Below are 12,455 nucleotides of genomic sequence, written 5' to 3'. Positions count from 1 at the left end.
AAAAAAAAAGAAAAGAAAAGGAAGTTGAAAAGAAAAGCTCTCATACTGTATGTGCCTTTTAGATCACCAAGTAATAATCTCTCTAAGCCATTCCGGGTCTCAGACATGAGGAAAAACAGAAAATGATGACAGGTTTCTGTGTATTTATCTAAAAAAACAAGTTTGAGTTGCCAGAGCTATAAGTAGTATAATGATGAGGAATATAAGCATTCTATTCTAAGGAGCTTCCAGTCCTGTTCAGAACAAATCAAAGTTAACTGGCAGCACCCTCACCCTTTATTACCTCGTTGTGAACATCAAATAAACCCTGCTGGATCTTCCTATATATTTCTTTGGCTGTGTTAATGAAGGCCTGAAGGAGACAGAAATCATATTATCACTATCAAGTTTAGGTAGAGGAATGAGAAAAGAGACTGTAAGTATTCCTATTTGTATTTCTAAGGCAAATTAGGAACTATGAAGAGGTAGTAAAATTATAGATGGTCCCCCAAATGACACTGTAAAAACCATTGAGAGTAGTTTCAAAAAGAAAAAAAGGATTATATGACATTCTGGTACTGATCCTAGATGTTCCTAGGATTCCTAGGTTGGCACTTTCTGCAAACAAAACAAACATTTCTTTTCTCCATCAGTTACTGAAGATACCATCAATACCAGGCCTAGGAATAACTTCAGCAGAACCCATTCAGCACTCCAACGACAGTGATTTATAAGTTACAGTGATATATAATCCACACTTACCAATTAATGTTACCCAAAGCAAAATTAAACTAAGAATCTGTGTAAAAGAAAAAGACATAATTTCCTCAAAAGGAGACGTTCTGTTACTATGACCAAATAACATCCTTTCTTTACCCATGACTTATGAGAAAAGAGAATTCTAAATAAAAGGACAAAAATAATGGATAATCTCGCCCTATTTCTTTCCAAATAATACCTCTTCAACATTGCAGGCTGTTTTGGCTGAAGTTTCCATAAATATAAGTCCATGTTCTCGAGCAAAGGCCTCTCCTTCTTCTCTCTTCACATCCCTGCGAGACTCTAGGTCACTGCAAGAGATTAATTAGGAAGAAAACTAAAGAAAAATCCAAGTGAAAGAGGAAAATCTAGTTCCAAGTAAAAGAATCCCAGAATGGTTTTGACTCCCATTTAATCCAGAAAGAATGTTGATCCCACATAATACTCCTTTAAATAGGGTTGCTGATTTCTGTAGCTTTTTGAAAAATACTCTTCAGATTCAGGACAGCCGCTGCATGAAGATAATATAATATACCTAACTCTACTATGGCCAGATGCAATGGCTCACACCTGTAATCCCAGCACTTTGGGAGGCAAGGTAGGAGGATCAATTGAGGCCAGGAGTTTGAAACCACTGGGCCACATAGTGAGATTGTATCTCTACAAAACAGCTAAAAATTAGCTGGTTTGACAGCACATGTCTATAGTTCTAGCTACTCTGGAGGCTAAGGTGGAAAGATTGCATGAGCCAAGGAGTTCAATGTTACAGTGAGCTCTGGTCATGCCACTGGACTTCAACCTAGGCTACAGAGCAAGACTCTGTGTCCAAAAAAAGAAAGAAAAAAATTATATTTACCATCATAACCCAGCTGGACTGTAAGCTCCATGAAAGCAAGGGCATAAATGACTTTTTCTTTTCACCTTGCACCTGGCACAGTGTCTAGTATGTAGGTTTTCAATAAATCAGTGGAACTAGTAAATAAATACAATTAGCCTGTGGCTTCAGTTCTCAAACAGTGTACCCTGGGCATGCCTATATACTCACAAGGGTATCAGGAGATACTTTAAATTTTTGAGGAAACACCGTAACACTCAAAATCATAATATCATATGAATTACATAGTTAAGATAGTTTGAGGTGTCAACATTAGAGTCTGATCAGTATCTACATATCTCTGTGAACCTGAGTTTTTCACAGTTACTATGATTAAAAAGTAATGCACAAAAATCATTATGGAACAGGACATTAGAGCAGTAGTGGTCCAATTTTGATTCCAAACTTTGAGAAGCTACGTGGTGCCTGACAGACATACACAGGTCATCAGTCATTACTTGTAGTTATTTAAGAATGCAATAAAAATATTTTTTTATTTTAATTTACACTTTTGATTTTTCAAACAGGTGCTAAGTTATCACAAAAAATACCTATGTTTAAAATTTATTATTTAGGTTCAGCACCTATAGCTCAGCAGCTAGAGCGCCAACCACATACACCGGAGCTGGCAAGTTTGAATCTAGCCTAGGCCTGCCAAACAACAATGACAACTACAACCAAAAAATACCCAGGCATTGTAGCGGATGCCTATAGTCCCAGCTACTTGGGAGGCTGAGGCAAGAGAATCACTTAAGCCCAAGAGTTTGAGGTTGCTGTGAGCTATGACAGCCTGAAAAAAAAGAAAATTATTATTTAATAATAAAATTATTATATATTTCTTTTGGCCTATGTGTGCCAATAAAAATTTACTGAGAATAGCATGCAGTGATGTGGGAAAAACCAGAAGCCTTATGCATTGCTGGAAAGAATGTAAAATGGTGCAATTGCTATGGAAAATGGCATGCAGTTCCTCAAAAAATTAAACATAGAATTACCATATGATCTAGCAATCCCATTTCTGGGCATATACCCAGAAGAATTCAAAGCAGGGACTTAAACAGAGATCCATGGTCATAGCAGCCTTATTCACAATAACCACAAGGTAGAAGCACCCTATGGATCCATGGCTAGATGGATAAACAAAATGCGGTATATGCATATATATCCATCCTTTAAAAGGAAGGAAATTCTGACACATGCTACAATATGGATAAACCTCCAAGACACCATGCTAAGTGACATAAGCCAGTCACAAAAGCACAAATAGTGTTATGATTCCACTTATATGCAACACCTATAGTAGTCAAATTCATAGAGAAAAAAAGTGGTATGATGGTTGCCAGCGGACAAGGAGAGGATGGGGAGTTAGTGTTGAATGGGTACAGAGTTTGAGAAGATGAAAAAGTTCTGGAGATAAATGGTGGCAATGGTTGCAGAACATACTTATGGAAATATTTAAGGCCACTGAACTGTATACTTAACAATAGACAAAATGGTAAGTTTTATGTTACATATATTTTATCCCAATCAAAAAATTGTTTTACTGAGACACTAAGAGGACAACTAAGAAAGTTTTAAGATCAAGAAACTCAGTGTTCACAGAGGACCCAGATGACTCCTCTTAACTATTATTCACACAGATAAAATTTTACCTCTTATTCCCAATCAGCATGATAACCATGTTGGAACTAGAGTGCTGCCGGGCATCCTCTAACCATGAGGTCAGGTGGTTGAAAGTTTCACGCCTATAGCAGAAAAATTTAGAAAGGGGGTCAGAGGCCCATTTCAAAAGACTAAAACAATGCCAAATATATGGGAAAAGAAGGTAAGCTATGTGTGTAAAGGAAATAGTAGAGAGGTCATTCCTAGTTAGCATCCTTAACACAATGAGTAGATAGAAAAAAAAAAAAGCTTTAGACAGTATAGGAAGGGTCTCCCGCCCATGCACAGAGATCTGGCTCACCTTGTAATGTCGTACACCAGCAATGCTCCAGCTGCTCCCCTGTAGTAGGAACGGGTGATAGAACGGAAGGATTCTTGCCCAGCCTTTCCCACCAACATGGCAACAAAAAATCCCAACAAAACTAGGTTATTTCCAGAGAACTGATTTTATCACATGCCATCCTAATACAAAGGACTTAACTTTATACTGAGAAAAGAAAATTAGGGAAAGGAAACACAAGTGCCCAAGGAGAAGCCCAGATGGGATAACAGTATTTTTGAATGGGAGTTCAATTGATATTTTGGACAGGTCACTTATTCTTCCTATGAGATAGTCCATCAGATCACTGGATGATCAGCATCCCTGGCTCCTAGTCACCAAATGCCAGTTGCACCCCACAGTCAAAATGATGATCAAAGATATTCTCATAAATTGTCCAATGTCCCCTATGAAAGAACAACTGGAAGTTGGACTAGAAACTCTAGGTATGTTATATTTTCAATCCCAATTATGATGTTTTAATATATAACATTAATCTTTCTGTTCCTGTTTATCTGAAAAAAAGAAAATTATCTTAAAATGCCAATACCCTATCTAAGAGAAGTTTTGTTCCAATGGATTAATGTAGAAAATTAGACAGAAGCACTTAAATTGAGCATATGCTAACTGACCTTTAGTGTTCCACTGATAAAGGCAGGACTACCTAGATGTCCCTTGGTGGGATCCTGTCACGGAAAATAGGAATAAGGAAAAGGGAAAGAAGCCCAAAGCCCAGGATAAAGTTTTGCTAAAAAAAAAAAAAGAAAAAGAAAAAGAAAGAAAAATGTTCACACTCTAATATCATTTTCAAATGGGCCAAGATATTTTTTATTTGTAACTGAGCAATAATATTGCCTCTATATACTGGGTACTTTTGATTTCCTAAGAGAATTGTTTTTTGTATTTTTTTTTTTTTTTTTTACAGTTTTTGCCCAGGGCTGTGTTTGAACCCACCACCTCTGGCATATGGGGCCAGCGCCCTACTCCTTTAAGCCCCAGGCACCACCCTGAAAAAGCATTTTTTAAATAGTATGAATACCTTGTACATTGAATTTATCCTATTAGGAAAGTTTTCTCATTCATGAAATCACTTATCTTCATATCCCTACATAAAAGTGGGGAAGCAAGACTACTGTTCATACTTTATAGATAGAAGAACTGACTGAGGACATAGAAAGATAAATGAAATAGTTTTCTCATAGTATAGCACCAATAATAGTGATGATACCAATAACACTGAATAACTATTTTTTGGTCATATGCTATACCAGGAGAAAAGTATAAGAGACAGTTACATGCATTGTCTCATGTAATTCTCTTAGCAGCCCTGGGGCAGATATTATTATTATTCCCTTTTAAAAATGGGGAAAATGAGGGATAAGTTTCATAACCAGATAAAAATCATAAAGCTTGTAATTGCTGGAGCTGCAACTTAAACTTAGGATCTTAATACTTCCTAGCACAACAGTTTGTTCTCTTAACCAATGGGGACTTACTCTGTCAAGCTGGAGGATAGGGTATGATCATAGCTCACTACAGCCTTGAAATCCAGGGCTCAAGTAATCCCCCTGCCTCAGCCTCTTGAGTTGTTGGAACTACAGGCACACATCACCATGACCATCTTAAATCAGGGTTTGAACATGAGACAAGAGTTCCATTATACTAACTCTAAGGTTACTTCTCCAACAACGCAAGAATCTCTTTCTACAAAAATCATACAAATGGGCTTGGCACCTGTAGCTCAGTGAGTAGTGTGCCAGCCACATACACTGAGGCTGGTGGGTTTGAGCCTGGCCGAAGCCTGCTAAACAACAATGACAACTGCAACCAAAAAATAGCCAGGTGTTCTGGCAGGTGCCTATATTCCCAGCTACTTGTGAGGCTGAGGCAAGAGAATTGCTTAAGCCCAAGAGTTTGAGGTTGCTGTGAGCTGTGATGCTGTGGCACTCTACCGAGGGAGACATGGTGAGACTCTGTCTCAAAAAGACAAAACAAAGCAAAAAAACCCCATACAAACGTTTTAGTGAGTTGTATGCTGTTAGAATATCAGACTTTAGAAACTCTATAGTAGCTCATGCCTATAATCCCTGCACTTCAGGAGACCAAGGCAGGAGGACTGCTTGAGGTCAAGAGCTTTGGACCAGGCTGAGCAATGCAGGGAAAACCCTTATCTACAAAAAGTAAGGAAAATAGTAGGGAGTAGTAGTATATGTCTGTAGCTCCAGCTACTCAGGAGGATCACTTGGGTCCAAGAGTTCAAGCCTTCAGTGAACAATGACTGTGCCACTGCGCACCACTTTGGGCAACAAAGCAAGATCCTATCTCTAAAAATATAATAAAAATAAGGCTGAGCCCAGTGGTTTATGCCTGTAATCTTAGTATTCTGGAAGGCCAAGACAGGAGGATCACTTGAGGTCAGGCACTGCAGACCAGCCTGAGCAAGAGCAAGGCACCACCTCCACAAAAAGTAGAAAAATTAGCTGGATGTGGTGAATTGCAAAGGTAGTCCCAGATGCTCAGGAGTCTGAGGCAAGAGGATCGCCTTGGAGTTTGAGGTTGTCATGAGCTATGAGGACACCACTCACGCTAACTAGGGTGACAGAAGGAGATGCTGTCTCAAAAGGAAAAAAAATTAACCAAATGAAATTCAATAATTTTAAAAGTCTAAATAATTCTAAAGTCCTCTATCAGTAATACTAATAACATTTTAAGATTTAAAAAATACTTTTTTTCCCCTCTAAGAGCTCACTTAAACTTTTATATTTACTTCCAAATAGATCCATGCCTTACATAACTTGGGTCCTATTTTCCTTTTATCTCTTATTTTTTCTCCCTTCTGCTATAACTGAAAGCCCCCACATGGCTTACCAGAAACTAAAACGGATAAGTTTTTAGGAGGCTCACAAGATGGTTGAATTACACAGAAGCCTTTAGCTTTAGCAGGTGAGAATACTTTCTGTAAGTCACCAGAAAACCTTTTAAGAGACAGACCCCGACTCTGAAGAATAGATGGGCATTGTGGCGGGCGCCTATAGATCCAGCTACTCAAGGCTGAGGCAAGAGAATCACTTGAGCCCAACAGTTTGAGGTTGCTGTGAGCTATAACGTGGCACTCTACCTCAGCGCGACTGAGTGAGACTCTGTCTCCAAAAAAGAAAGAAAACCTTTTAAAATCAAATCAAAATCCCTCTATTTGTTTATTCTAGTCCAGTTCAATGAATTAAACAAAATATGTGAGCTGGAAAAAGTCAATGGTTTAACATGGGCTGGTGTGTATCAGTCTTAGATATCCTAGTCCATACCTAGTAAAAATCTGAAGCAGCAAAAAACTAAGTTGAAAGTTTGATAAGAATTAACAGCTAATTTCTCTCAAGTGGAAGCATCACATTATACTCTCAAGATAGAGTTTGATGTATTAGCTTTTAGAAAACCAGATACTCTCTTTTCCTAAGACTCAAAATGCATTCTTGCTAATGAAGGACTTATTACGGTAAAAAAAAATTTAAATGCATTCCAAAGTAAAATACAAATTAATTTGAGATTTTTCATCAGTATATTAGCCACAGTAAAATCCCTCTCCATTAGCATGGTTATTTGGGAATATGTACATATACACAAGATAAAAAGTAACAAGGTTCTTTAAATCCTTACCAATACCAGAACAGTGATAACAAAAAACTGTGGATAACTTGAACTCTTTTAAATACCTAGCCTGATATCCCTAAACATTTTCTCATAGAATGGCTTTGAGAGTGAGGAAATGGGTTAACAAAGTGAGAAGATAAGGTGTGTAAACAATAGGTAGGAGATCAGGGCTGACAAGGGAGAAAGGATAAGCCTGACCCTAACAAAACAGACCCTACATTATAGTAGGTATGAATCTCTTAAAATCTCAAAATAAGTAGAAAACCAGTTAGAGTGTTCTGAAACCAGTTTCTTTTTATGATTCAGTGAAGATTAATATCAAAACAATTTTTAAAAGAGACCAGAAAAAGAACTAGGACAGTTGGACAGCCATGTAGTTCTTAAGGATCCTATTCACACCGTAGAAAGCTCTCAACTTTCTAATTTCATGATCAGCCATGTCTCATAAGAGCATGAAGGAAGGAAGGAAGGAAAGGAGGGAGGGAGGGTAGAGAAGGGAAGGAGGCAAGCCAGAAAGCCAGCAAGCCAACACATGGCCATAACCATACCATTAACTGGCATTTAGTGGGTTTCTTTTCCTGGTATTGAAGCATCCATTTTTGGAAATGATGGAGATTTAAATTAAAGAGTCAGAATCTAGTTTATACCACTCTTGACAGCTACAGGCTTCATTCTTTGTCACCTCCTCAGAATTTATCCTATGGTCTCTCTAGGGCAGGGGTCCTCAAACTTTTTAAACAGAGGGCCAGTTCCCTGTCCCTCAGACTGTTAGAGGGCCAGACTGCGGGCCCCAGGACAAGTCAGCTACTAAGCAGGACAGGCAGTGGCGGCAAAAACACCTGGTGGGCTGGATAAATGTCCTAGAGGGGCTGCATGTGGCCCACAGGTGGTAGTTTGAGGACGCCTGCTTTAGGGGGTCAAATCTCCCTTTACAGGAAATATAAAAACCAAGGGATAATAAAAGATGAGTTGTAATACGCACTTGCATTAATTATGACAGAATGGGCTCAGCGCCTTTAGCTCAGCAGCTAGGGCACCAGCCACATACACCAAGGGTGGTGGGTTCGAATCCAGCCCGGGCCTGCCAAACAACAATGACAACTACAATAAAAAAAATAACCAGGCATCCCAGCTACTTGGTAGGCTGAGGCAAGAGAATCACTTAAGCCCAGGAGTTTGAGGTTGCTGTGAGCTGTGACACCATGGCACTCTACTGAGGGCAACATAGTGAGACTCTGTCTCAAAAAACAAAAAAGAATATGGACTTAATTTTTGCAACAGATAGGGTAAAATTTCTTAGTCTTTATTGGGGGAAAAAGACTAAAAACAAGGACAGGCCAAATGAAGTAAATCTGGAAATTTTAGAGCTATCTACCTAGTGTTATGGTTATTAGAAATGTGAAGTAACTCATGTTTTATAATTATGGTGGCTCAATATGGAGAGATGAAAAGTCTGGTCAGTAGGGCAAAAGATTTTTGAATGCATGAGAATGCATCAAATTTACAAGAGAACATCATTCTAGTTGAAAGCACCTGATTAATCAGTGTATCCAAAAGTGGTAACAACTTTGGAGACCACCAGAAAAGGGCTTTGTCTAATAAGGCCCTAAAGCAGCAAATAACTCTACCTTTAAGACACACACCAGTCTGTGGTTTTGGGAAAGGGAGGAAGGCAGGGGCAAAAGAGAGAAAAAAGAAAAATAACTTGTGCACTTCTTGTAAATATAATGGCTTTAGCTGATTTATGAGAAGAAACAGAATAACAAAAATAGGAAGAGATTTTTTTTTTGGATACAGAATCTATGTTGCCCTCAGTAGAGTGCTGTGGCATCAAAGTTCACAGCAACCTCAAACCCTTGAGCTTAAGAGATTCTCTTTTACTAAGCTTCCCAAGTAGCTGGGACTACAGGTGCTCACCACAACACCTAGCTATTTTTTGTAGCAGTTGTCACTGTTGTTTAGCTGGCCTGGGCTGGGTTCGAACCCACCAGCCTTGGTGTATGTGGCTGGCACTGTAACCACTGTGCTATAGGCGCCCAGCCAAAAAACAGGAAGAGATTTTAGCTGAATTTAAGTAACTTTGCTAACTCCCTTTAACTAGAATAGAGACTAAGATATTATTTCCCTACACAAAAGAAAATCAAAAGAAATCAAACTGTACATGAAAGCAATTTATCTAGATGAAGCAAAATTACAGCAAGCTAAATTTTTCAGAACTACATTTATCAAAAAAAATTTTTTTTTGAGACAGAGCCTTAAGCTGTCACCCTGAGTAGAGTGCCGTAGCATCATAGCTCACAGCAACCTCCAACTCCTGGGCTTAAGCAATTCTCTTGCCTAAGCATCCCAAGTAGCTGGGACTACAGGCATCCGCCACAATGCCTGGCTATTTTTTGGTTGCAGCCGTCATTGCTATTTGGCAGGCCCAGCCTCTATTAGAACCCTCCAGCTCAGGTGTTCGTGGCTGGTGCCTTAGACGTTTGAGCCCCAGGCGCTGAGACCATTTATCAAATTTTAAACATGCATAACCTTTAACCCAGAATTTCTACTTCTGGGCAGGTATTCCACAGAAATTCTTAAAATATTTTCATAAAAAACTAGTAAATAAGAATAAATGTTCAATAGAACTTTGCAATAATGAAAAACTGTATATAATCCAAATTTCCATCATTGGAAAGATACTTATGGCACAGACATTCTATGACTATGCAGTGGTTAAAAGGCATGAGGTAGATCTATATGTACTGATAAGGAAAAGTATAAAGCAGATATTTTAGCTGGCCTGAACCTGCCACCCTCAGTATATGTGGGCTGGCATCGTAACTACTGTGCCACAGGCACCGAGCCTTTAAAACAGATATTTTTAATAAAAAATCTAAGTCACACAGCTAGGTCTACTTTGTCACAACTCTATTCATGCAAACACTAATAAATGCAAAATCATTACCATATATTTGTGTTTATATTCATGTATTTAAATATACAAAAAAAGTCTGAAAGCATACACTTGCTTCATTATTAGTGAATTCCTCAGGCAGAGAAGCAACCAAAACTGGGAGGGAGAAGGAGTTTATGTGTCTAAAGCAGACATTCATATTTTACTCTTATAAATTGTTTGATTTTATTCTCACTAAAATAAACTATTACTTGGATCACTTAAAAATAAAAACATACTGGCATTCAGAATTTGTAACTGTCAATAGATGGGATCAAAATCTTCCCCATTTCTTTGATTTCACTCTTCTATTTCATCTTCACCCTTAGTCCCAACCTCACAACCCTTTTCCCCCACCATCAGCCTTGATTGTTATACTTGGGTCTTGGTCAGGGACTATTTGTCCTCTCTCACCGTATCCCAGATTTGCAGTTTGATTTGTTTTCCATCAATGTTGACCATACGTGCTCCAAACTCCACACCTGTCATTGAAGACCAAGAGAAAGAATGTGATTCTCATGAACAACAGCCATGTCTAGTGAAAGGTTTGTGCTATTCCTCAATGAGTTATAACCCATCCTTTGTCTGTACTCAGTGCCACTAATCCCATTACTATTTGCTGCAATTAATTTTGTTCCTTAAGAAATAGTGTTCTTAAAAAAAAAAAATCATGTTCTAAGTGAAAATGACTTCAGGAATGTAACCAAAAAGCAGATATGACAATAAAATTATTTAAGAAGTCAAATAAAAAAGGCAAATATTCAGCAACATTAGTTAGTGCTTAAATTTGATTAGATAATATTGACTTTTGTAACTTTTTAAAAAAACTTCTAAAAAATTTTGAAACTGCCGCCTGACATCTACATCGTCACTTTCTGGTCTCTGGTTTGAAAAAATATTTAGTTTTTCTACCATTCTGGAATTTTTTATTTAAGAGCCTATCTAAGAAATAATTTCTCAAGAACAATATATTTTCCCAGAGTTCATCAGAAAATAGTCTCCCTTACAAAGAGTATGGAAACTGGGATTCTGAATAAAGTTTTTGGTTTACCTGGCAATTCATCTTCTCTCAAGGTAATGTCAGGTGAAAATTTAAGAACTACTTACATTAAAAATACTTGAGCATAAATTTGTCAATTTGTCCTATGTTCATATAATACTTTGCATATAACATGAGAACTCAAGAGTTCTAAGTAAGAAAGAGCACAAATCTATGTTAAAGGCTGATATGTATCTATTTAGTGGCCCTACACAGGTATGTATAATGTATCTGGAACATCTCAACTCTAAGGTGCTGCAGTCAATAAGAAAGACACAAAAACCTGGGCTAGGCATGGTGGCTCACACCTGTAATCCTTGTACTTTGGGAGGCCGAAGTGGGAGGATGGCTTGAGATCAGGAGTTGGAGAAAAATACAAAAACTGCTTCTTACTATTCCAATTGCTTCATCAAGAATCAAGTGGTAGCTATTGAAAAAAGAAACTAAATTTTTTTTTCTTTCTGGACAATTAGAAATGTATTTCAGTATTTAAGAATTAAATTTTTGTCCCCTTTTATGCAATTTCCTCTAGTTATATATTCAAAGACCCTTAACATTGTACACATTTTTTTCTATCAGCCTGCCTTGTTTGTCATATTACAGAGGACTGAACTCAGAAAGAAACACAGGCTCTACTAGACTTTGGGGAAAACCTAACTGATCATTTCACTCCTTCACTTTGAAACTTATTTGTTCCCTGTTATTCTGGAGTATTTCAAAATCTGGTACCTACTTTTTCCCCCAGCATTATTTCTTGCCACTCTCCACTTCAAATTCCACACTCCAGGCCATATTAAATTACTCAGTTTTCCAAATGTGGCATCCTTTCTGCTATCCCTGAGCTTTTGCATCCCTAGCCTGTCCCTCTTGCTGTTATCCTTTCTCCCTTGTCTCTATAACCTCTTTGCCAGGCTGACTCCTGATTCCTCAATTTTCAGCCTTCACTGATGGTAGTCTCTCCTCTTCTGCAATTGAAATTTACTTGTCAGTATCTGTTCCTAGCCCTACTTCCTTTCTTAGAAGACTGTAAAATACTTAAGGATGGGCACAATGTTGCCTTGTTAAGCAGCGTACTGTTAGCCCCATCACAGTGTAAGAATCACTTAATATCACTTTTTTTAATATCACTTTTCAAGATTATTTTCTATTTGCCCTTGTTTTGTTGATATAAAACAAAAAAACAAAAATATTTTCTGATTGATACTACCATAATCCTTTTCTTTTTCTTTTCTTTTTTTTTTTT

The 12,455-nt window shown here is 37.8% G+C and overlaps 1 protein-coding gene across 2 annotated transcripts in view; it reads right to left on the bottom strand.

Moving 5' to 3' along the window:
* RAB2B (RAB2B, member RAS oncogene family) overlaps nucleotides 1–12,455 on the bottom strand; it is a 17,799-nt gene that overhangs the window by 3,280 nt on the left and 2,064 nt on the right. Inside the window, exons 1-6 of one of the 2 annotated variants that reach the window (XM_012813562.2) lie at nucleotides 11,521–11,534; nucleotides 10,588–10,655; nucleotides 3,576–3,658; nucleotides 3,265–3,357; nucleotides 938–1,049; nucleotides 284–352 (exon numbers count right to left, since the gene is read on the bottom strand). In XM_012813562.2, coding sequence (XP_012669016.1) covers nucleotides 284–352; nucleotides 938–1,049; nucleotides 3,265–3,357; nucleotides 3,576–3,658; nucleotides 10,588–10,635 — 405 coding nt within the window. In that variant the 5' untranslated portion in view covers nucleotides 10,636–10,655; nucleotides 11,521–11,534. Of the gene's footprint in view, nucleotides 1–283; nucleotides 353–937; nucleotides 1,050–3,264; nucleotides 3,358–3,575; nucleotides 3,659–10,587; nucleotides 10,656–11,520; nucleotides 11,535–12,455 lie in introns of those variants that run through there. The other variant, XM_012813561.2, reaches the window with a different exon arrangement.

Source organism: Otolemur garnettii, unplaced genomic scaffold, assembly GCF_000181295.1.
Source record: "Otolemur garnettii isolate 467f Iridium unplaced genomic scaffold, OtoGar3 scaffold00276, whole genome shotgun sequence".
In the NCBI taxonomy this organism is placed as follows: Eukaryota; Metazoa; Chordata; class Mammalia; order Primates; family Galagidae; genus Otolemur; species Otolemur garnettii.
The sequence above is the reverse complement of the archived record's forward strand: the minus strand, read 5'-3'. Positions and strand labels throughout refer to the sequence as shown.